This window comes from Ascaphus truei, chromosome 2 (assembly GCF_040206685.1).
Source record: "Ascaphus truei isolate aAscTru1 chromosome 2, aAscTru1.hap1, whole genome shotgun sequence".
NCBI lineage: Eukaryota > Metazoa > Chordata > Amphibia > Anura > Ascaphidae > Ascaphus > Ascaphus truei.
Genome location: NC_134484.1, coordinates 133,971,931 through 133,997,645, shown reverse-complemented (window position 1 = coordinate 133,997,645; position 25,715 = coordinate 133,971,931). Strand labels below are relative to the sequence as shown.

General features: G+C 44.4%; 1 protein-coding gene across 1 annotated transcript in view; it reads left to right on the top strand.

Moving 5' to 3' along the window:
* LOC142488143 (uncharacterized) overlaps window positions 1–25,715 on the top strand; it is a 55,451-nt gene that overhangs the window by 714 nt on the left and 29,022 nt on the right. Inside the window, exons 3-4 of the mRNA XM_075588515.1 lie at window positions 23,824–23,901; window positions 24,265–24,999. Of these exons, the coding sequence (XP_075444630.1) occupies window positions 23,824–23,901; window positions 24,265–24,999 (813 nt within the window). The remainder of the gene's footprint in view (window positions 1–23,823; window positions 23,902–24,264; window positions 25,000–25,715) is intronic.

Genomic DNA, 25,715 nt, shown 5'->3' with positions numbered 1-25,715 from the left:
GTCACGTCGCCATGGTAATGTGATGTCACGTGACCCCGTGCCGTCATTTGACGCCGGGTTACCAGGACGACGCTTCGCTGGAAGGGAAGTTTATTATAGAGGCCTCGCGTGGTCCCCCGGCATTTCATTTAAATGCCTGGGGGGAGAGCGCAGGACCTCTATAACTGTCGTGCTTCCCCCAGAAAATCTAGCGCCCCCCAGTTTGCGCACCGCTGCCATAAACAACAACGATTCGGCCTGAAGCCACTTTACTTGAGAAATGCCAACAGGCCGAAACGTTGTTGTTTATGGCACACTAAATTCATTTTTTTTCCATTCAAATCCATGTGCCCTTGTCCATTAAATTGCACTGTTACATATTAGTACATGCTAGTATAAATATATATCAATAATCAATACATAATACTACAATATGCACACTTCACATGTCAATGAGTGTACTTCTATGATAGACTGAATATGGTAAGGCATCACACATCGTTAGGTAATATGTACTATCATGTAACCTTCCTATCACCTGAGATCAGACTCCAAAAGACTGTTCATGGTCCCAAGGCTCAACAAAGTATCCGGCCGCTCCTCCTTCACTTACCGTGCACCCCAAAACTGGAACAATTTACCGGAGACTCTCACAGCCACCACCAGTCTAAGTTCTTTCAAATCTAAGGCTGTCTCACATTTTAATCTGGTCTGTAACTCTTTCATACGCCCATAATATATATTTTCTTTAACTGTGCATGCAATGTCTTGTATATAATGTATACCCTGTTCATTTATGTAACTGTACTTGTAACCATGTATTATTTGTCTTAACTCTGTGCCCAGGACATACTTGAAAACGAGAGGTAACTCTCAATGTATTACTTCCTGGTAAAATATTTTATAAATAAATAAAATAAATAATAATATAGGTCCACCCCCATGTCAGGAATCAGACCCATCTCAACCTGTGAGTCAGTGACCACCGGGTAGGAAAAAGAAACGTGATGTATCCACATTGCATTCACAAGATTTTTTTATTAACAAATGTATTGTATTATTATATACATAAACAAAAAGAACGATTCCTGCGCTCCTACCAATTAGGCTAAAATAAAATAGTGATCTCATGAATAAGGGTTATTTCATTGGCTTTGGCCATAGCTTTATAAGCCTGCAGCCAACGTCAAGGCATAACCTGACTAATTTTCGTTTTTCAGCTATTGATTTTATAACAGCCCCTATTCGAGGGGTAGACAGGATTAAACATGTTAATAGACGTGAGATATTCTCGATCCACTCTTCAAACACTTTATCACCTTTTGGGATGAATGTAGAATGGGATCTAAATCATTTACTACAAAATGATTCAGTTTCATACTGTTATGGTCTCTCCTGTCTACATCTGCATGTCCACAGGTTAAAGTGTTACATTTATATGTATCAGACAAGTTATTAAGTTTCAAGATACTATTGTGCTTATTTTTGTCTTGATACTTATGTCTCTATATTGTTGTTCTTCAATGACTGCTAAGCCTTTGCTTTAGCTAGTACAGGCATTCCCCGGTTTAAGGACACTCACTTTAAGTACACTCGCGAGTAAGGACATATCACCCAACAGGCAAACGGCAGCTCACGCATGCGCCTGTCAGCACGTCCTGAACAGCAATACCGGCTCCCTACCTGTACCGAAGCTGTGCGCAAGCGGGGAGGCTATAGAGCCTTTTACACATGCGTTATTTACATCCGTTATGCACGCATATGATGATTGCAGTACAGTAAATGCATCCATAAGTGGGAAAAAAGGGAGTGCTTCACTTTAAGTACATTTTCGCTTTAAATACATGCTCCGGTCCCATTGCGTACGTTAATGCGGGGTATGCCTGTATTGTGATTATATTTATTTCAATACAGTAGTCATCACTTAAAAAGACCATTTCAATATGATCTAATTCGCCTCCTGCATTTGGCCTCAGTGGTTCAGTTGGGATGGTACTAAGGGGCATGACGTTCCACTACTTTCTAAATCACCAACCAGGAGTTCTGTTATGTTAACATTCCTCACAAAGTCCCACGTTCATTTAAAAAAAAATTAAGGATTTATTTTAAACTAGTTCTCTCCATTTCTGTTTTAAGTGCATACTTTGGGAACATTAGGTCATGAGCAGAAGACCACTACTTTAAAAAACAAAATACTTTTGTGACTTCTCTCGTTCCCCCTACTGTCTTCCACAGCAATAGTATACATAAAATGACATAGGTCACTTAGACAAATCTGGTCTGTGCTGCTTCTACAGTATTATATAAGGCGATGGAAGGTGGGTAGCCTAATACAAAGTCCTTTGTTTTCTTTCATTTTTTATATGTTTTTTTTTGTGAAATTCATTTATTTGAACTTGAACTACAAAAAATATTACACATATTAAAAAAGAATGAATTCAATGTGTCTATTGAATATTGAATATTGCCACTGTCTCCAGAACTCCTCAGATATTATATCTTTAATAGCTAAGCGTCTTTGTATCTGAGCACTCCATGTACGTAAAAGGATAGATAAGTTGTCCATGCATCTACTGTACACGTTCCTATCCGATCACAGTCCCTTGCTGTATTTCAAAGGTTGATCTATATTGCTCAGTGTGTCAGAGGGGATTCACATTGCCGGTCAATCTCCTAACACACAGTATATGATGTTTCCATAGGTGGGTGATTTGGGACTTCCTGTAACTACACAACCACAATGTGTTTGCTGTTAGAGCAAAGTTCTTAACAGGTAAACATGTAAAGTTCAGTACACCATATGAGGACAGGAAGAAAATACTTTGACCACTGCTAGCTGTAGACGTGTACTGTTATTTTTTTTTTACATTTTGTTAACTAGTGTTGCAGCAATTTCTAAACAAATGCTGTAAAATATTCTTGCCTATCTGCTTTCTGTTTATTATTTTTTTATGGTTTGGTACAAACAGTCAACTAACAAACACACTACAGCATGTCATTGAATAAATGTGTTGTTTTGCTCTATATTGGTCAGAGGTCTACCTTAGTCACATTAATGAGCTTGTTATGGGTGTGTTTCACATTTAAATGATAGGGCAATTTCCCTATAATGATTCATTATCCTTACTTACTTGCCACACAGTCCCATATTTACTATGCTGGGCTATTCTGTAAGAGACCTTCACATTGTGAGTCCTATAACACCAGCTGTACCCATTAAAGCAGAAATATGGGTTAACTTTAATATATATATATATATTAATTATTATTACAGTGTGGAAGCAGGGGTCTCTGGATCTTAGCCCTGTTAATTTTTATCTCCGGGTACCCCCTGCTTCCAGAGATCCATACCTCTGTAGTGGTGCTGGTATCTCTGTAGGCAGAGCAACTGTGTTCCTTAATCTAACGGCGGCTTAAATGTACCGCGTAAGGCCAGTTTTATAGTGCTGTGCGCGTGCTACGCCGTGCGCGCGCGGATTTTTAGTTGGCTGACGTTAGTCAGCCTTTCTATAGATGTGCTGCGCGCGTGCGCACGGCAGGGAGAGGGGAGCCGACAGACAGCGGCGAAGATGAGGAAATTCATCTTTCCGCGCCACTGCCTGCGCTCAAATGTATGTATTAGTGTGTATGTGTGTATGTATGCATGTATGCGTGGATGTGTGTTTGTATGGAGATGTGTGTGTGTGTGTGTGGGGGGGGGGGCTAAATAATTGCACAAATAAAAAAAAATTATTAAACTTTTTTTTTTATTTAAAAAAAATCTTACTTAAGACTTAATTTCACTCACACAACATATACACACATACATACACACACATACACACACATACACACACATACACACACACATACACACATACACACACACACACACACACACACACACACACACACACACACACACACACACACACACACACACACACACACACACACACACACACATACACACACACACATACACACACACATACACATAGACACACTTACCTGCAGCTCCCGGCACTATATACAGGAAAAGCATGCAGCACGTGCACGAGCGTTCGCATAGGAACACACGGCCGCATCCTGTATATAACAGCCCTAACACGGGCCTGCGTGACCTGGGCCGCTAAACTCCGCGGAGATATCAGCACCCCCTACAGAGGTAAGTATCTCTGGAAGAAGGGTGTCCCCGGAGCTGAAATTAACGGGGTGAGCTCTGGAGACCCCCTGCTTCAACACTGTAATAAAAAATTGATTTAAAAAAAATGTAAGTTAACCTGTGTTGCTGCGTTATGCAGAATGTTTTTGACTGTGTGGTAAGCTACATAGGTCATAAGACTCCCATTGCTTGCAAATACTTGCTTGCAAATACCTCTATCCAGCACAAGTAGAAGAACAACAGAGTTGCCTATTATACACCCACACAATGTTTGAGGGTCTGCTTCCAGTACTGGAATACCCCTTACAATCATAGGGTGGTATAAGGGGGTCTTCAAGCACCAGCGTAGTGAATATTGCCCATAAAGTCATGATTTGGATGCAAATTAGGATAAACACATAGTAACTTTTATATTCCAATTTGTAAACACCAGGATTGCTCCAAAAGGTTAAACAGGTTGGAAGTACCTGGAGGGCCCATGAAAGAATTGTACAATCACTGGCAATATTTGCTGATAATCATCCTATTGTAATGAAAAGCAGGTAAATTCTCCTGCTGGGCTTTACTAACCTGATGCGGCTTATCTCACAGTGATCCTGCGTTTCATGCCATTGATTTGAATGGCGGATAACGCAGGATTACAGTGTGATAACCCATATTGGAGCTTAGTGAGTCTCCCCCTCGTGTCTTGATGAACGGCATTAATCAGATCTTGCTGTCTCATTACTGTAGTGCTGTTTAATACATTAAATGAAAGAACATCAAATAAGGCTCTTTATATGACCTGAAACATATTTATCAAAGTTTCTGTGCTGCAAAACAGAGACATAATAGCCACAAAGCACAGATCTATTAAAGATTTAACAAAGATAAATATTGCACTGACATTTTCCTGTGCTTTTATTCCATCAACATTGCATTTAGAATACTTTAATAAATATTTACTGCTTGTGTTATAACATGTGATATTTTCTCATAATGGTGTATATGAGCACTAGAAATGGTGTTGGATCATGGTAGCTACAGTAGCAAGTAAATTTACTCAGAGAAAACCAATACGTTTTTGGTTACAGAGGCCGTTATTATTGGCTTACATCTTTCAGATATTTACCAACCCACCTTTACTCTACCGACACTCTTGTTCATAGTTGTGCTGCTTCATAGCATGAGGGAGAGCTATACATAGCAACAAATTAGTCAATGACATGCATTGGTTGCCCATTTTAGCACTGATTATTAGTCCTGCTGACTACATCCACTGAGAATATGCATACAAAATATAGTTATAGTTTCCATAAAACCATTTCCCCATACGTCATAGATGGTGTCAATGTGCAGACTTCTCCCCAATCATCACTTTAAAGTGTGTTTGACACAATGAGCAATATTTACAAATCTGTGCCAAACCATAAGGCATCTTATGACCCATTCCATACTGTGAGGCCAGTCACAAACACACAAGGTCATTTATTAAACTCTCACTTGGGGAGTGGTTTGGGGGAAGTTAGGGGAGCAGGTTCTTTGAACCATATTATAACTAGATGTATCAAAGTTTGCATCAATATAAAGGAGCAGGGTCTCATCAATCCGCCAGGTCTGAGATGGCGTTAACCTCTCTTGCTCAACTCCAGATGTAAGAAGCTGAAATACAGACTTCATACATATGGATGAGGAACAGGTTTCTCTGTTAAACTCTGTGTCCCGGCTGGAGCAAAATATACATAGTTAAATTAGGCCTAATGGCAGCCTGGGGTAGGTAACTATTATCTGCAATATTTTTTGGTGGTCGCCCTATATCGGAAGGTATTAGCAGGGCCGCAGACAGATTTCACAAGGCTCAGGACTACAATTTCGACCGGGCCCCCTCACCCCCACGTGTCGAGGCTGTGCTCCTTTCACGCCTCCTTATGAGCCACCTCCTCGATTCTCCCCCTCTCCCCGTGTATTTCTCTCACTCTTAACACTTGTGCTCACCACGAACAAGACGGGACCCCGGTACTGAGGTGGGAAAGGGTATAAACGCCACCCACGGCAGCGAGGGCACGCCTGGAGAGTGGGCAGTCAAGGTTGCCGTGTCAGGATTGGAGAAAGGAGAAAAGTCTTGATACTTGCCGAGGTCGGAATTCGGAGCCAGTAGAATAGTCGATATCCGGGGTGTCCTGGTCAGGGGTTGGAGCCAGTAGGATAGTTGATGTCCGGGTGCAGTGGTTTGGGGTAGAGAGAAGCGGAAGGTCAGAGGCAAGCTGAGGTCAGTAATCCAGAGAAGCGGAGTCCAAGGGTCAAGCCGGGTCGGTACGCAGGAAGTCAAACAGCAAAACAAGGCTAGGTAAGGCAAACGCAGCTAAGAACAGGGACGTGGGAACAGCAAGGCTACAAGGAACTATGCTCAGCCAAAGTGCCAGTGGCACAGCTGAGCATAAGTAGGGAAGGACGACTAATGGGGCAGGGGGGAGGAAGGAAGGAGCAGACCCAGCGGAGGCAGGGATAGGCTGGGAGAGTTGACTCGCAGCTGGGGAGCGGTGCACACACGTCACGTGTGCCCGCCGTGCGATGCCGGAATGCGCCGCAATCGGGGGGCGGAGCCAGACCCAGCGACGTCAGAGGGGATCCTCCGTGCACACGCGCGTTGCGAAGGCTGCGGGCGCGGGCGGGACATCGGGTAAATAGGGAGGGAGCGTGCCGCGGAGAACTCGCTCCCCGATTCCTTACATTCCCTCATTCTCCCCCACCTCCCTTTTTCACTGCTTCCCTCCGCTGACACTCTCCCCCTCCCTCCGCTATCACTTAATTACCCCACTCTCACTCAACCCCGCTCCCTCAATCCCCCCTCCTTACACTCATTCCTCCCTTCTTCCACTCCTGGCCACGCACACACAATCATCCCACAATAATTACCCCCCCACTAAAACTCCCACACAAATACAATACCCTCCTTCCCACACAAAATAAATACAATACCCCCTTCCCCACATATAATACAATACTCCTTCCACAAAAAATACAATACCCCTCTCCCCCCCACACACACAATACCTCCCCACCCCACAAAAATACAATTCCCCCCTCACAAATAAAATACATTCCCCCCCCCCACACCACACACACAGAAAACAATACCCCCCTCCTAATCCACACACAAAATACAATACCCCCTCCCTCTCCTCCACACACAGAAACTTACCTTGCTGTTTATCTCAGGCTCCTGGTGCCCCTGCTCTCTCCAGCTGCTGCGGGGCACTCTCACATGCCGGGACTACAACCGAGCCTCCTGCCGGGCCTGCCTTTCTCCCCCGCGCCGGACCTCTCTTGTGCCGGTGCGTGACAGAAACTGGGCCCAGCTTCGGGTACGCACCAGCGGGAGGGAGAGGCCCAGTGCAGAGGAGAGGCCCGCAGGAGCTGGGGAGAGCCGGGGCCCCTGTGGCAACCAGAGGCCCGTGGCTGGACGCTGAACTTGGTCCTGACCTCTGGTTGGGCACAACTTCCTGTGCGGGCCGAGCCCCGCCTAGACCCTGGGACACTTGTCCAAGATCTCCACCCCTGTTGACAGCTGTGGGTATTGGCAGGGCCGCTGACAGGGGGGAGAGCCGGAATAATTTATCCGGGCCCAGCAGCTACGGCCTGCCTGGATGTCGGGCCCAACTGATTGTTGTGGCACTGAAGGCTCCCCCTAAGGCAGGGGTGCGCAAACCCGGGGGTGCAACATTTTCAGGGAGTTGGAGTGCGGAGCTTACAGAGGCCCTGTGCTCTTCGCCAAAGCATTTAAATGAAATGCCGGGGGAGTGTGCGCAAGGCCTCTGTAAATCCCTTAGAGAGAAGCTTGAGTGGTGTACGCGCTCAGCGCTGGATCCATGTAGTATATAGATACAAAATTAATGCATGATCCAAGGCACAGTATATGAGGCTGCTAGTGATATATACAAATCAAAACTAACTCTTAGGTGATATAAAGTCCTTAGAAGAGACAATGTTTCCCTGAAGGAAAACAGTGAGTGGGTGTCAGCACTCTCCTCAAGACCTTATTGGGATAGTCCCAGGACCACTATTAAACCACATTGGTTGTTGAGATATAAATGTACTCACATATTTCAAAGTGCCTTCTTCCTGTGCCTTTGGTAAAGAGTGCTGCCAGTAGAACAGTAGATATCAGCAGAGTTGAAAATATGGCGCACAGCCAAGAGAGAGGGTCAAAAAATGAATATAAAAAAATATTCTTTATTGGTCCATTAAAAAACGGAGGTATAAAAAAAAACCGGAGGTTTAACAGAATCTCCTATGCGTTTCGTGCGTGTTGCACTTTATCAGGGAGTATCCCTCTGTAAATCACTTACCTGGTCTACGGAGGCTTCTGGCGATGGGTCGTCCAATGATGCCGCATGTCACGACGTCACGTTGCCATGGCAATGCAACGTCACATGACGTTGTGACATCAGAAAACGCCGGCAAACAGGTAACAGGTATATATTGTATTGTAGATCTTTATTTATATAGCGCCATTAATGTACATAGCGCTTCACAGTAGTAATACACGGGGAAATCAAATAAATACAGATAATATAAATAACAGATCATGGGAATAAGTGCTTCAGACATAAAGGTAACATTAAGGAAGTGGAGTCCCTGCTCCGAGGAGCTTACAGTCTAATTGGTGGGTAGGGAGAACGTACAGAGACAGTAAGAGGGAGTTCTGGTAAGTGCATCTGGAGGGGGCTAAGCTTTATATCATGTGCCCAGTATTATCCACAGTTCTATTCATATGCTTGTTTAAGCAAGTGTGTCTTAAGGTGGGTGTTAAAGGTGGATAGAGTGGGTGCTAGTCGGGTATTGAGGGGAAGGGCTTTCCAGAGGTGCAGGGCAGTCAGTGAATAAGGTTTAAGGCGGGAGAGGGCTTTAGATACAAATGCATGTTTGAAGGAGGAGGGAAAAGTACCAGAGTAGAGGGAGGAGTTAAAAATGTGTGTGAGCATAGGGATTATAGTGGGACCAAGAGGTTTTAGGAGATTGGAGGGAATGGGGTGAAGAGGGCAAGTGTTAGAGGAAGAAGAGGAGATCAACAGTGATACATCCTCCTCTGAGACTGTGGAAAAAGAGTCAAGGAAGGCAGGAGGAGAGTTAGGAAGAGGTGTAGGATGGGAGGAAGAAACAGACGGGATTTTCTGACGTATGGATTCTACCTTTTCCTTAAAATAGTCAGCAAAGTCCTGAGCAGAGATGGAGGAAGAAGAGGCAGCTGAGGGTGGTTTGAGTAGAGCGTCAAAAACAGAGAAGAGACGGTGGGGGTTAGACTTGTGCGTGTTGATTAGTGAAGAAAAGTAGGCTTGTTTAGCTTGCGAGAGGACAGAGTTGAGACAGGATAGCATAAATTTGTAGTGAAGGAAGTCTGCGAGAGTATGAGATTTCCTCCAGAGGCGTTCAGAGGAACGAGTGGAGGAACGCAGCATGCGCGTGTGGGAATTTAGCCAGGGTCTAGGGTTAGAAGGGCGAGTGCGGCAGAGAGAAAGCGGGGCATGTAGATCAAGAGACGAGGACAAGGCAGAGTTGTAGTTCCTGACCAGGTTGTCAGGGTCTGCAACAGAGCTGGGAGAGGAGAGGGAGGAGCGTAAAGTGGACTCAAAGTCAGGTAGGTGAATAGAGCGCAGGTTTCTGCAGAACCGGGGGGTAGATGGAGTTGGAGAAGGGGAGAAGAGAGATAGAGAGAATGAGATGAGGTGATGGTCAGAGAGAGGATAGGGGGAAATTGAGAAATCAGAGAGAGAGAAGTTTTTAGTGAAAACCAGGTTGAGGTAGTGGCCGTCCTTGTGGGTGCTGGCTGCAGTCCACTGTTGAAGGCCAAAAGAAGAGGTTAGAGAGAGAAAGCGGGAAGCCCAAGGGAGAGAGTAGTCATCAATGTGGCAATTGAAGTCCCCAAGGAGAAGAACAGGGGAGTCTGAGGAGAGAAAGAAAGAGAGCCAGGATTCAAAGTGAGAGAGAAAGGCAGAAGGGGGTAAGTAGAGGTAGGTGGGTGATAGATGACTGCCACGTGGACAGGGAGAGGAGAGAAGATCTGAATAGTGAGAACCTCAAAGGAGGGAAAAGCAAGAGAGGGAGGAATATGAAGGGTTAGGTAACGGCAGAGAGAGGAGAGCAGGAGCCCAACGCCTCTACCCCTGCCATCAGGGCGCAGAGTGTGGGAGAAAGAAAGGCCACCATAGGAGAGGGCAGCTTCCAGAGCAGAGTCAGACTGAGTGAGCCAGATCTCAGTTATAGAAAATAGGAGCAGGGAGTGAGAGAGAAAGAAGTCATGCACAGAGAGGAACTTGTTGGAAAGGGAGCGAGCATTCCAAAGGGCACAGGATAAAGGGAGAGAAGAGGGAGGGTGGCAGGGGATGGGTATGAGGTTGGAGGAGTTGACACCAGGAGTATAGGTTGCAATTGGCAGGCAAGGATGAGCGCATGTAGGAATAAGGCAGGGACCAGGATTGGGAGAGATATCCCCAGAAGCAAGGAGGAGAAACATGGATAGAAAGAGAATGTGTGAGGAGGATTTGTAGGGGTGTGTTTTAGTGCAGGAGGTATAGCTGTGTAGTGTCAGAGGGCGCAGGTAAGAAAGGAGTTCATGAGAACTGAGAAGTGGTGAAGAAAGGAGAGATGGAGATATATGAATAGAGTTAGAGACATACTGAGCCTGGTAGAAGCAAGAGAGGGAGGAATAGGAGCGATAGTTTTATATACTTGTAGCCCTGTTTCCTGCCGAATACAGTGTAACTACCAATGCTGTATAACCTGTTGGCTCACAGGGCCTAAGCCTCTGCCTCGGAGAGCCTGGGGCAATGTATATGTATGGATTATATCTTACCAGATGCAGCGCCTCCACCTGCGATGGCTCCCAGCAGAGCGGGAGTTGTGCCTCGCAGGACAATAACACAATAGTATTCACACAGCATATAAAAGAAACAGTAGCTTTACTAGCGGTAACCATAACCATGCATATATGTATCATAACCCATCAGCATTTCTCCCTAAGGAGACACATTAGTTTCCAACACCCCGTAACACGAACCCCAAAGATAAGTGGGTATGTGTGTGACTGCGCAGCCACTAATATGAGCAATGTTATAGTTGGTGCACTTTATGAATGTTACCTGCTGAGCGCTCCTGTGGTCGGGCCCGCAAACAGACTTCACAAAGGATCCGACAACGCAGAGCTGCCTGTGATACCTTCCGGGGCGATCCCACCCAGATGGCTGATGATGTGCCTGAAGAGGTCTGGTCCCAAACATCTGGGATGGTGCTGTGACAGTCTCTGTGTCTTTAGCAGCTTCACTCGCTAACGTAACATTTTCCTTTTCTAGGGCCTGTCCCTACATTAACTCTGACTGACTGTGACTCAGGGCCTATCTGGGCCTGGGGATATACGGGCCTAGTGTAGAGGTTACTTGCCTCTCTACACGCTGAGCTCCTTCCTCATCCCACTCCCGATCTTCTCTGATCAGCGTGCTCCCCTGCGCAACCTCCTAACCTCTTCCGGCTGAACTCCTGTCTCCCTATTGGCTCCCTGACATCAACGGGTCTGACTGAGGCTCATGGGACTTGTAGTCTCCAATGCTATGCCCCCTCTGGTTGGTCCGTGCTTCGCGCGCTACCGCAGCCACTCTCTGCTGACGCCATCGCCTCCGAGACTCGCTGCGCATGCGCGAGTACCAAAATGGCGGCGCCCGGAACACCGCGGAGCCTCCGGTGCACCAGAGCACTCCCTGCACACTCTGCAACCTTCCCTTACTCTCCCTATTGCAGCGGAAATAAGGGTGAACCTGGGGGACCTGGCTACATACTGTATATATGTACACTACACAGGGGGGAGGGGTGGGCTCTAGTCACATTCCAAGATGCACTGTTATTGAGTAAACCTTTTGCCTGCTTTTTCAATGTAACACCGCCGGAAGAAAAGATCAGTGTATCTCGAAAGCTCGCACAAATAAAAGCATTTCGTTAGCCAAAGAACGGTATTGTCTATTAATTTTATATATATATATTGTGTGTGTGTATATATATATAGTTATTATGTGTATGGGGAGCTATTACGTGCATGGGGTGGTAGTTATGTGTATTGGGAAGGGGATTATGTGTATTGGGGAGGTTATGGGTATTGCAGGATGGGGGCTATTATGTGTATTGAGTAGGGGGATTGTGTATTGAGGAGGGATTATATCTATTCAGAGAGGGGGTTATTATGTGTGTTGGGGAGGGGTTATGTCTATTCAGGGAGGAGAGTTATGTGTATTGGGGGATTAGGTGTTGAGGAGGGGGGTTGTGTATTGGGGAGGAGATTATTATGTGTATTGGGGAGGGGATTATTATGTGTATTGAGGAAGGGGGTTATTATGTGTATTGGGGGAGGGGTTATGTCTATTCAGAGAGGGGGTTATTATGTATAGGAGGAAAAGGGGAAGGATCCTCAGGCGCGTTGTTCTGCTTGTGACTCCAGGGCATATATAAACGTAGAAAATAGAAGAGAGAGGGGGACCACAATGAGGAAAAATTCAACATACATATATACCTCGCTTCTTTGCTAAGGGGGGTAAATAATGAACATATAATATGGGAGGAGACACACTCACATCAGGTGTCTAAACTTGGTCAGATGACTACTCCTCTGGAGAGGGGATGGGTTGAGGGTGAGGGGAAGCCTCCTGATGATTCCTAAGAAAAATAGGGAAAAGGGAAAAATAGTGTAATAAAATTTATTAACATACAAAAGAATAGAGATTAAAAATTCACAAGCGGCCAAATAATATTGGCATAGGGAGGAGATAGAGCCAGACTCCACAGAGCGTCCGTTTCAGAGATGGGTTGTCATGTGTTGTCTGGTTTCCAGCTGGCAGAGTCTTCTAGTCCGTGCGTGGAGTTCAGCAAGCGGCAGGGAAGGTGAGACACCACAGCTGTTTGTGTCTGGAGGCGTGGTGCTGGACTCTAGCAGGGCGTTGGGAGGGACACTCCATGCGCAGTGGCTCTAATGTATATTGGGGGTTTATTATGTGTATTAGGGAGGCGGTTATTATATGTATTGGAGAGGCGGTTATTATGTGTATTAGGGAGGCGGTTATTATATGTATTGGAGAGGCGGTTATTATGTGTTTTGGAGAGGCGGTTATTATATGTATTGGAGAGGCGGTTATTATGTGTATTAGGGAGGCGGTTATTATATGTATTGGGAGAGGCGGTTATTATATGTATTGGGAGAGGCGGTTATTATGTGTATTGGGAGAGGCGGTTATTATATGTATTGGGAGAGGCGGTTATTATGTGTATTAGGGAGGCGGTTATTATATGTATTGGGAGAGGCGGTTATTATATGTATTGGGAGAGGCGGTTATTATATGTATTGGAGAGGCGGTTATTATATGTATTGGGAGAGGCGGTTATTATATGTATTGGGAGAGGCGGTTATTATGTGTATTAGGGAGGCGGTTATTATATGTATTGGGAGAGGCGGTTATTATATGTATTGGGAGAGGCGGTTATTATATGTATTGGAGAGGCGGTTATTATATGTATTGGGAGAGGCGGTTATTATATGTATTGGAGAGGCGGTTATTATATGTATTGGAGAGGCGGTTATTATATGTATTGGAGAGGCGGTTATTATATGTATTGGGAGAGGCGGTTATTATATGTATTGGAGAGGCGGTTATTATATGTATTGGGAGAGGCGGTTATTATATGTATTGGAGAGGCGGTTATTATATGTATTGGGAGAGGCGGTTATTATATGTATTGGAGAGGCGGTTATTATATGTATTGGGAGAGGCGGTTATTATATGTATTGGAGAGGCGGTTATTATATGTATTGGGAGAGGCGGTTATTATATGTATTGGAGAGGCGGTTATTATATGTATTGGAGAGGCGGTTATTATATGTATTGGGAGAGGCGGTTATTATATGTATTGGAGAGGCGGTTATTATATGTATTGGGAGAGGCGGTTATTATATGTATTGGGAGAGGCGGTTATTATGTGTATTGGGGAGGCGGTTATTATGTGTATTGGGAGAGGGGGGGTTATTATGTGTATTGGGAGAGGGGGGGTTATTATGTGTATTGGGAGAGGGGGGGTTATTATGTGGATTGGAGGAGGGAGGTTATTATGTGTATTGGGGAGGCGGTTATTATATGTATTGGAGAGGCGGTTATTATGTGTATTGGGGAGGCGGTTATTATGTGTATTGGGAGAGGGGGGGTTATTATGTGTATTGGGAGAGGGGGGTTATTATGTGGATTGGAGGAGGGAGGTTATTATGTGTATTGGGGAGGCGGTTATTATATGTATTGGAGAGGCGGTTATTATATGTATTGGAGAGGCGGTTATTATATGTATTGAAGAGGCGGTTATTATATGTATTGGAGAGGCGGTTATTATATGTATTGGGAGAGGGGGGGTTATTATGTGGATTGGAGGAGGGAGGTTATTATGTGTATTGGGGGAGGGAGGTTATTATGTGTATTGTTGGAGGTGTTATTATGTGTGTAACGGTGTTCCCCCCACCCGATGGAAGATCCTCCTGTTACCAGGTGTATGGTGCATGCTCAAATAGTGATATATCAAAAGTGGCGCTCTATTATAAGCTTTAAATACGTGTTAATCCAATATTAACATATACAGGCATACCCCGGTTTAAGGACGCTCACTTTAAGTACACTCACGAGTAAGTACATATCGCCCAATAGGCAAACGGCAGCTCACGCATGCGCCGGTCAGCACGTCCTGAACAGTATTACCAGCTCCCTACCTGTACCAAAGCTGTGTGCAAGCGGGGAGACTATAGAGCCTGTTACAAATGCATTATATACATCAGTTATGCACGTATATGACGATTGCAGTACAGTACATGCATCGATAAGTGGGAAAAATGTAGTGCTTCACTTTAAGTACATTTTCGCTTTACATACACGCTCCGGTCCCATTGCGTATGTTAATGCGGGGTATGCCTGTACATGATATAAAATGTGTTTAAAAATATATATATGTGCAGCCGTGATATAGGGGAGTGATACAAGTGCAAATAGTGATATATCAAAAGTGGCGCTCTATTATAAGCTTTAAACACGTGTTAATCCAATATTAACATATACATGATATAAAATGTGTTTAAAAATATATATATGTGCAGCCGTGATATAGGGGAGTGATACAAGTGCAAATAGTGATATATCAAAAGTGGCGCTCTATTATAAGCTTTAAACACGTGTTAATCCAATATTAACATATATCCTGAAGAAATCCTAAGGGAAGAAACGCGTAGAGTGAAGGTGATTCACAGCCAGCCCTCCAAATCGGAACTCCCGAAGTCTCACTGACGTCACATCCGCCCTGCTGGAACGCAGGAGTGAGACGCACGCCGAGAAGAGGGAAGGAAAAACTGCACCAAGATACCGGAGGCGAGATGCATTGCGTATCTAAATGCTTTTAAATAGCATACATCATGTGAGTGTATTGTTATATTTTTAACCACTTGAATAGTTTTTAAACAGATCGCGCTATGTTGGCTTTTCTGTGTTTAACCATTTAAGGAATACATTCCCACACCGAGGTTCCAGCCAGCTTATCATCACTGCAGACATATACCCAAAGATACCTTTACGTACACAGTATCATCCTCACACTTGTGAGTATAAATAACAGCAGACTTAAAGAAGAATACATATTTATTTGTCACAATACTGCACCATCAGTTTTATTTTTTATATCTCCACATGTTTGCGCTTCCCTTTGATCACCACGTCGCTGTATGGTGCATGCTACCTGTTGGCTCACAGAATGCTGAGTTGTCCGCCGATGGTTGTGGGGACTGCAGGACAGGCTTCTGGGGTATGTACCCGACATTTACTCAATGGTACACCGCGCCTCCATCTGCCGTAAGCTCCAGATGTATGGAGGCAATCTCCTACGGTAGAAACGGTTGCCTCTCCTACCCAGTAAGATCACACACAGGCAGGAGGTATATTCAACTGGAATAGATTTATTCCTGTACACTCACAGCACATGGTATTTCTCTGCCCAATACAGTCTCTGTTCTGGTCTCCAAACTTAGGATGGTCCCTGGACCTTCACTACATGTCAAGGGCCCCCGCAGTAGTCCCTGCTCCTCCCCAGCCCTCTAGAAGGACAAGGGGAAAAAGGTAAACACTCACTCTCCCCCTTAGGGAAGAGGACCAGGGCTTGCCAGTGCACAGCAACCCTGCGTGATACCGTGTCTCTCTGAACGGTAGAGACACTACTGAATTTGGGGTTGCACCTCCCTTAAGTACAGTAGGGGGAAGGTACCAGGTCAGAACCCAGGATTGGGCAGAACACAGACCTAGTCACACCTCCTCCCATGTCACTCAAGGGACTGCCTGAGTCCCATAATTGGTACTGGCACTGCCTGCTCTTACCAGGGCTTGCATGCCAGTGAGGGCAGAATGGTAGCCAGAAACCAGCCATGGCTACATGTGTATTGGGTGTGAGAGAGAGAGGGAGCAGAGGTGTGGGAGAGAGGGGGTGAGTGAGGTGGGGCATAAGGGAGAGAGCGGTGGGGGAGTGAGAGAGAGAGGTGGGGGTGTGGGAGATAGAAGGGGGGTCTCGCAAGGCCATCGACATGGGGGGTGCGGGGGCAGTGGAAACTCTAGTCCTGGGCTCTGGGAAAGCTGTCTGCGACCCTGGCTATTGGCATTTAGGGAATAGCATTTGAATAAGTAATTTTGCATTAATTACTTATTTGCATATGCCGCATTAAAAATAAGGCAGACCTTGGTGTACATTAGTGAATAGGTTGACAAATAAAATTGGAGTTAAACACTTATTTTGCCAATTTTCCAGTTATCGCCCATTGGCTATTAGGAAGGCTTTAGAGACTAATGAGCCTTGTCATCACCAAAGAGTAAGGATCTGCCAGCCCTTAAGATATAGGTCTGCATTTACTAAGCAGTGCTAAGCAACATCAAACCGAAGCTCCTGCCATTCATCCACCTGTTCCCTAGTAACAAATCCATTTTGTGTCCCATCTAACAAATTAATTATGTTTTACATGGTTTTATAACTCTCCCAAACTGTGACCGTGACCCTCCTGTGTGTTTTATTAAACATTATTTATGTGCACCTTATTAAACTCCTATTTTGTATTTTTTTTTGCAAGATCTGTATCAAAATGCAAAACATTTCATGCCATCCCAGCAACGAAGAGTTAAAGATGTGTTTTGCACTCAATAACTAGTAAGTGCAATAACTGGGAGAGGGAGCGGCTCAGTGGGTAACGACACTGACTGGCACTGAGAGTTTGCAGCAGGGAGCCTGGTTCAATTCCTGGTGTCGGCTCCTTGTGACCTTGGGCAAGTCACTTTATCTCCCTGTGCCTCAGGCACCAAAAACACAGATTGTAAGCTCCACGGGGCAGGGACCTGTGCCTGCAAAATGTCTCTGTAAAGTGCTACGTAAAACTAGCAGCGCTATACAAGAACACGCTATTATTAATATTATTATTAGTATGCAGTAGATACACATGCTTAGTGTATAGTTACAGTGCAGCGTGTTCTGACTCTCTGGCGACTCCTGTCTCTAACTTAGAGTAACTACACAAAAGAGTGGCAAGGTCCCATCTGATGTGACAAACGTTTGTGAACAGATGGCATAAACCAGCACCAAACTGTTACAATCTGCAGGGTGCACTAAACCCTCTGGGGAGCAATGTAGCTCCATCCTATGCTAATCTCTCCGTGACTGACTTTGAAGACAAGCACATGTAACCCTTCCTGCCCGGCTCCTAGAGAGTTTACATTGGTGCGCAGTAAATGGCTACTCAGCATAGCTTACCTCAAATCAGGGTGCTGGATTCAGGCGGCTGGGTGGTGAAATAGATAGTGAGCTCTTCAGGGCAGCGACTCCTTTTCCAAAATTTTACCTTTATGTCTGAAGCGCTTTCTTCCCATTATGTGTTATTTGTATGATTGTCACATGTATTACTGCTCTAGAAGGGCTATGTACATTAATGGCGCTATATAAATAAAAACATACAAACATACATACATACAATAGCAAGGCTCACAATGACGGCCCCAGGAAGTTTTGTAGTATAACTCAGTCTTTATTTCACTTAATTCAGTCAGGTGACTTGAAACACCTATATAACTAGAGACACACTGGGGAAGCAGCCTAGACAGGGGGAAGCAGCCTACATGTAAAGCAGGCCATCTTTAAAGTAGCCATTTTTAAGTGACAAGCAGCATGTAGCTTAACACCTACTGGCCCTGAATCCTGGTTTTGAACTACGCTGGAAAGAGGATATTATCTATCCCAGACTGCACATCTCAGCACTGAACTATTGCTGCCAAGCCGCCACTAATATTTATATTTGCTCTGACCTCACTTCTTTTCAAAATACGTGCTTCTTTCTACCAGCCTCAATATGGGGCTCATTCGCAAAGCAGTGACAAGTGGTTTTAAGCATGATAAATGCCCTTATAGCACGATACTGCCTGCTCTGCTATTCACAAAGCAGTGATAACAGTGCAGTATCGCGCTATAATGGCTTTTTATCACCTATAAACAAGCAGTGAAAAAAGAGTGGTAAGAAAGGCCCAAAAATGGCAAATCTGTCGTTTTTTGCCAGTAACTGCTACTCACAAAGCAGCAACTTTATCGTACTATAAAAGCTCACCATTTCTTTTCACCAGCTAAAGGCTGGTGCAAAAGAGATGGAGACATGCATAAAAGCATTTTTTTCTACACAGTATTAATACAAAAGGCCGGCGGGGGTCTCCGGTGGTCCCCGTGGGTGTCTGGGGGCCCTCGGGTGGTCCCCGCAGATGTCTAGAGGTTCTCGGGTGGTCGTGTGTGTAAAATAAATAATAAATAAAATAATAAAAAATAATAAAATAAATAAATAATGGTTTTATGTGGGGGCACATTGTGTATTGTTTATTAAATATTGTAATGGTTTATTGGGGGTCTAGGAGGTGGGTGAAGGGGATATTAGTCCAGAGGATGGGTGGTTAGGCCTACCGGGTGGGAAGTGGGGGGAGTGGGTTAACCCCTTAATTAGGTAAGTGGTGTTTATGGTGCATCACCATAGATAGCTCATTATAATACTGATAATTCCTTATACCATAATGGATCCAGGTTTAGGGACATAGAGTATAATCCATAACATCCCAGGGTGAGAAACCAGAGGCCTGGTGGTCCCCACGCGGGTACCCCAAAATAGGTCTCCTAATGATGGTGTACTACACCCAGGGGAAATAACTCAATCAGTCCAGCGTTGGAGGGTAAAAAAATAATGGGCCAAGGCCCTTTACCTCCCTTAGTGGTGTCCTTGATGGGTGGATCCGTTCCAGCGTGCAGTCCTCTCAGGGTAAACACAAGCAGCAGAGGTGTAGAGGAGCACAGCAGCGTTTCTTGGCAGCATACCAGCTAGTGGATCACCAAAATGAGGGTAACTCCAAGCAGGGATGAGTATTAAAAGAGTACTTTAATGGTCAGTGCAAAACAAAACAATGGTAGGAGCGCACCTACGCGTTTCGTACGGACTTTTGCGCCTGCCTTTAGCTGGCACGTTTTTCTGGTGTGCTTTTAAAGCACGATTCAGTTATCGCCCCTTAGTGAATCCCGCTGACTGGCAAAAAACGGAACGTTTTGCAGTTTTTTTGCCCGATCGGATGTGTTTTGCTCGCAGGGCTGAAAAAATGCCTTTTAAGCCCGATAAAGCGCTGTTGTCACTGGTTAGTGAATCGCGCAGCAGCCTGTATCGGCCTTAATAGCCACTTTGCGCTCTTAAAAGCAGTTATCACTGCTTAGTGCATAGCCCCCACAGTATCCTACAGGACCAATTACCTTACAGCCCAAGACTTCACTGTGTGCTGGCCTGGCTGAGTAGATTACCAGCCCACCGGACATCGGAGTCTAACAAATCACATACACAGGATAAACATGGGGAATAAACTGCCTACATTGGGAAACATAATATAACACGGTCAGCCAGTTTGGCTGCAATAAGATGGCCGTATGAGCCTACAGTATCTTCATGGGTAGGGGCAACCAGCGTGCTTAACCTTTAATCTGCTGCCCCTACTGACACATGGATGACAAAGAAAAGTAAGGCAGAAGTAATACCTTTAATAGCTAACTCGTGGTTAAAAAGAATGTAAGCTTTCAGTGCCACAAAGGTCCCTTCTTATGCAGACTTTTTTTTACCTAAATGGTACACGGTGGCATCATCTCTTTGTGAGGATGTTTCAGTGGTAGAAATCTCCAATATACTTTAGAGCAATTCAGTTATCGGAGGTAGCGCTCAGAGAGCGTGGGCGATCAATACTCGTTGGCTTGGATTCTGAAATATTCTGTATTGCCCGAATGATAAACCCCTTGGGGGTGTATCATTGTTACAAGCTTTAGTGAATACAGCAAGAGTGTTAATGATTAGTCAGGACAAGCACCAACAGCTCTCTTGTCCCGTGTCACCAATTGCCCATATGCAATCTCCTCCTGCATGTCCCACCATAAACTGAAGCGTAACATGTCCGGAACAGAACGAATACTCTATGGGCCTCATGCAGTAAGCGACGATTATGTGAAATCGGCAAGCTTATCGATTAGTCATGTTATTGGCGTTTTTCCCTCTCCGTATGCAGTAAGTGCCGAATACATTCAAAATCAACCAGAAAACAAATCCGCCCACTCTCACGATGATGAGCCGATCACACACAGGTGTATCGGCGTGCGTGGCGGGGTGCTGTTAGGTTGCACAATCACAAATCTTGCTGAATCAGGCGAAACAAGCATGTTTTTGATTGCGCGCCATATTTAAAGGCAACGTGTACTGCTAATCATTCTCTGTGTTGTTGGGAGTGAGAGAGAGAGAGAGACGCACAGAGCTGGACGATTGAAGATTTGCATATTGACTGAGAGACTTGTTGTGTATTGGGTGAGCTTTGTCCTTTGTTGTTTTGTTTACATCTTTGTCTTGTTTTATATGTGGAAGTGGGTCGTGTGATTGCCTGTACATTTCTTGTCTGTTTTTTGTGAGTGCTGGAAGTATGCCCGCAAAGCGTGGGAAGAGTGATGCTGGTGGGAGTGGGACTGCTACTCGTGCGAGTACGCGTCGGAGTGAACGTTCTGTTCAGGGGAGTGATGTTGCTGGTGCACCGAGTGGTGTTGCTGGGAGTGGGAGTGCTGGTGCTGGGAGTGGGAGTGCTGTTGTTGGGAGTGGGAGTGCTGGTGCTGCGAGTGGTGTTGCTGGGAGTGGGAGTGCTGTTGTTGGGAGTGGGAGTGCTGTTGCTGTGAGTGGGAGTGCTGGTGCTGGGAGTGCTGGTGCTAGGAGTGTGAGTGCTGGTGCTAGGAGTGTGAGTGCTGGTGCTAGGAGTGTGAGTGCTGGTGCTAGGAGTGGGAGTGCTGGTGCTGGGAGTGCTGCTGGTGGCGCAGTTGCTGATGGGGTGTCTGGTGGTGGCGTGCTTGCTGGTGGCCAGCTTTTGGAGGCTCTTCCATTGGAAGAAGGAGAGTCCAGTCAGCACCAGCCAAGCTCTGACCCTAAACCTGCTCGGAAAAAACGTGTGGAGAAGCCACGTAATCCTCGCTTCAATGACCAGGAAAATAGGGCTCTTGTCACTGGCATTCTGGAGCACTATGACAGTCTCTATGGACATTTAGTAGGTAAGTGTAACTTTACATTTATTATTCAAATACATGTGATCCTAGGTCATCTGAGTTTTGTTCATATGCAAATATGGGTACACAATATCTTTCTATGTTCATTAGTGTGGAAACACAGCTTTTTATCATGCCTTACAAGGACAAATAAACACAGGCGGTCAATTTGCCAGAACTGCATACAATATGAATGCAACCTTGCTTACATGTATAGGTTTAGTAGTGAATGCTCATGTGCTGCACATATTACACATAAAACAGCATGTTTGCTATCTCTTGGAACAGCTAGCAGTGTAGGAAACTGGTGCTTATATTATTATTCATTTACCTCATATCTTTTATATGTTTTTCAAGGGCGGACAAGTGCAGCAAGCAAAAAAGAAATGTGGGACACAATAGTCATTGGTGTCAATGCCTGTGGGAATAGTGTCAGGGACAAGTATCATTGTCGGAAAAGATTTGATGATATTAGGTCCAAATTGAAAAAGAAAATACAAGACCAACGCGTGCATGCTACTGGCACTGGAGGTGGGCCCACACCACAACGTCTCATATTGACTCCATTGGAGGAGCTGCTTCGGCCAAAATTACTTACCGTCGTCGTGGAAGGCTTGGCTGGTGACCGTGACATTGGAATTTATCCGTCACAATTTCCAGCAGGTGATAAATATTACTGTACTAGGCGTGTCGTTGCTTACAGTTATTTTGCATATTTACACTGCTTTTTATACTGTCTTCACAATATAAGCATACCTGCATCTATATATGTATATGTCTGATTCTGTATATATATATCTCAAAATAGACATATATGTAGTAGTCCTACTAAAAGCAGTAACTAATATAGCACGTGCCATTGCGTGCTCATTTACATGTGAATTCCCAAAATGCATAGCTGCAGTGGAAGCAATTGATGGTGGGCGAAGATGGGGAACAACAGGGTAGTACACATGTGTAACACATGTTCATGAGAAATTATTAGTAGCTACAGGTACAGAACAGAAATATGTATCATATTATTGTGTATTTTATTGATTTTACTCCGACAAACATGACATTACTGCCTATTTTAAGCATGCATCAAAGAAATTGCATGTAACGGCCTACAAACATCACTGGCACTAACACATCTATAGTTGCTTATGAAAAGGTCCATTTTTGCTTTATGTCATATACAGACAGCATAATGAGGCACACGTATCATATGTTATGTCATTGTTTTCATAACTTAAACACTGCAGATGACTACTTAGCTCATCTACCATTGTGTTAAAGCAGCTGCAATTAATATCTCATCACAGCATACACTTCAACAGAGGGGGTGGGGTTCAGCACACACACTAATTACAGCCTCATTTCACGGTCAACTTAGTTCACACCATTTGCACCTGTTTCAAGTCATTGAAAGGTGTGGCTGATTAGGCTTTTTGGGGAAGGGAATACCTTTCTTACAACCTGAATAGCACAACTGAAGTTAATCACACTCATTTGAAAGCTTAACTCTAGCTACTAAATGCCCCAACAACTCATTACTTATCAAAGCGTACGTCACACATTAGTTCACTCATATCTATAGTTGAACTACTATGAAAGACACATTATCACACACTGCATGTGTTGTCTTGTTGAGTCACAGCCACATTCAGGTGTGCCACATCTTCGATTAATGTACCACACATATCCTCTACCAAAAACAACACTTTTTGCAATATGACCACCTTCATGATAACCATTGTGAATGGTCATCTCATGATAGTTATGTACATTATGATACTGATATCACTACACAACATATGATTTTTATGTACTCATTTAATCTATTTATCCTCACGCATTACTGCAGAAACATAGTATGTTGTATGTTAGGGAACTCAAAAATTCTAAGTACACAGGCATGTACAGTGTTATTACAACTATTTATGTTCACTTTCACACACATTTTCGGTTAAGGAACTGATGTTGTTAGTTAATCATAAATACAGAACATACAATAAGTGTTTGTTCAATATTTACACATGTAAATGTAAAACTTATGTTATTGTTATATATAGTTGCCCCTGGAGGACATGTGTCACCTGAGATGGAACAAGTGTCTTCACCTGGGTCAGCCAGCTCAACACTACTAGAAGGTGAGTGTATCATTTGCTGGCCATATAATATGTGCTCTTCTATATGTTATGTTGTCATGTGCATTATTTGTTTTGCACATCTTCTTTAAATAGGATTACTTAGTGTCAGTGAAAATTAAGTGTAAGGCAACATGTATTGTGTTAGTGATGTTAATTATCATGTAGGACTTCTGAGTTTAGAGCAACTTTTCATTCATTCATATTTCATACTGAGTCCAAACATTATTCGTAAGTCAAGGTAGTTTTTAATGAGGTTATAAAACGTATGCTAACATGTTAGGTGTTACTTAGGACACAGTACAATTACATAGTAACACAGCATACATTAACATGCCATTTAATAATGTGTACATTTCTTTTTAGAACATCATGGTGATGAGGATGATGAGTATGATGAGGATGACGCCACAGAAGAGACTGAAATACAATCATGTGACCATGAAGAGGTGCCAATAGAAACTGTTGTACCGCCAAATCGTCCATCAACTTCCACATACGATGCAATTGTAGCTTCAGAGGGAAAAATAGTGGACGCAGAAAATCGTCGCCATTCAGACATGATGACAGTGCTGGAAAGGATGATTGGACTGCAGGAAGAAACAGTATCACAATTGGCACATCTCCACAGAGTCTTCATTGAAGTGCCTAAACAGTTGCAAAAAATCAACACCTCATTCGAAGCATTAGTTGTTCAGCAAACACAAGCTAATTACTGGAGAATGACTAATGTACCACAATTCAACACCTCCCAGCCAGGATCTGTTCATGCAGGTCAGTTTTCACCACATTCATCTGATATTCATTCACCAGGCCCAAATGTTACCGGTCAAGTAGCAGACATTGCTGTGCAGGTTCCTGATGACATCCTACCGCTGCCATCTGTACAAATTCAGCAGCAGACACCTACAAAGGAGGCGACAAAAACAAAACAAGACACACATGAAACAGACCAACCATCACTTGTGCAGTGTCTACCAACTTGCTCACATGTGTCACTGGGCACAAGCCCTGTCCGTGAACAGTCACTACCCAAAAGCCCTGTAGGTGAGTCGCTGCCCAAAAGCCCTGTAGGTGAATCGCTGCCCAAAAGCCCTGTAGGTGAGTCGCTGCCCAAAAGCCCTGTAGGTGAATCGCTGCCCAAAAGCCCTGTAGGTGAATCGCTGCCCAAAAGCCCTGTAGGTGAATCACTGCCCAAAAGCCCTGTAGGTGAGTCACTGGCCACAAGCCCTGTAGGTGAGTCACTGGCCACAAGCCCCGTAGGTGAACAGTCACTGGCCACAAGCCCTGCCCGTGAAGTGCCAGAGGCCACTCAAAGTGGCTCTGTTGTGCCTAAAGTTGGTGGCAAAAGAAAAAGGAAAATTCAAGAGACAACAAGCAGGCCTGTTACTCGCTCGCAAAAGGAACAAAAAAAATAAATGTTATAATTCAGAAAATATGTCTTTGGCCTTGTTTTGTTGACTTCAGATTATCTAATTACTATTGTATGTATGCTGAAGACTGTGTTGTTTCCAAACTTTCAACTATGTTCTTGTACACGTGAAGTTTTGGAAATGTTAACACTCATAATTAATTGTGTTATAAATATTTATGTTGTAATCGTCTGTTCAGTAATGGTCCACCAGGAGCCAGTTGCTAAGTTTAGAGAAGCTGCCATTGACTTTGCAGCAAAACATTGCATTTGGGTGTGTTAATTGATGTAAGAATTGCATATGCATATTAGTCACATGCAATTATTAAAACACCTAAGTAAGTGCAAACATCTTTTTTGTACGTGTACAGCAGGATTATGTGTAAATTATTACTTACCTTTGCCT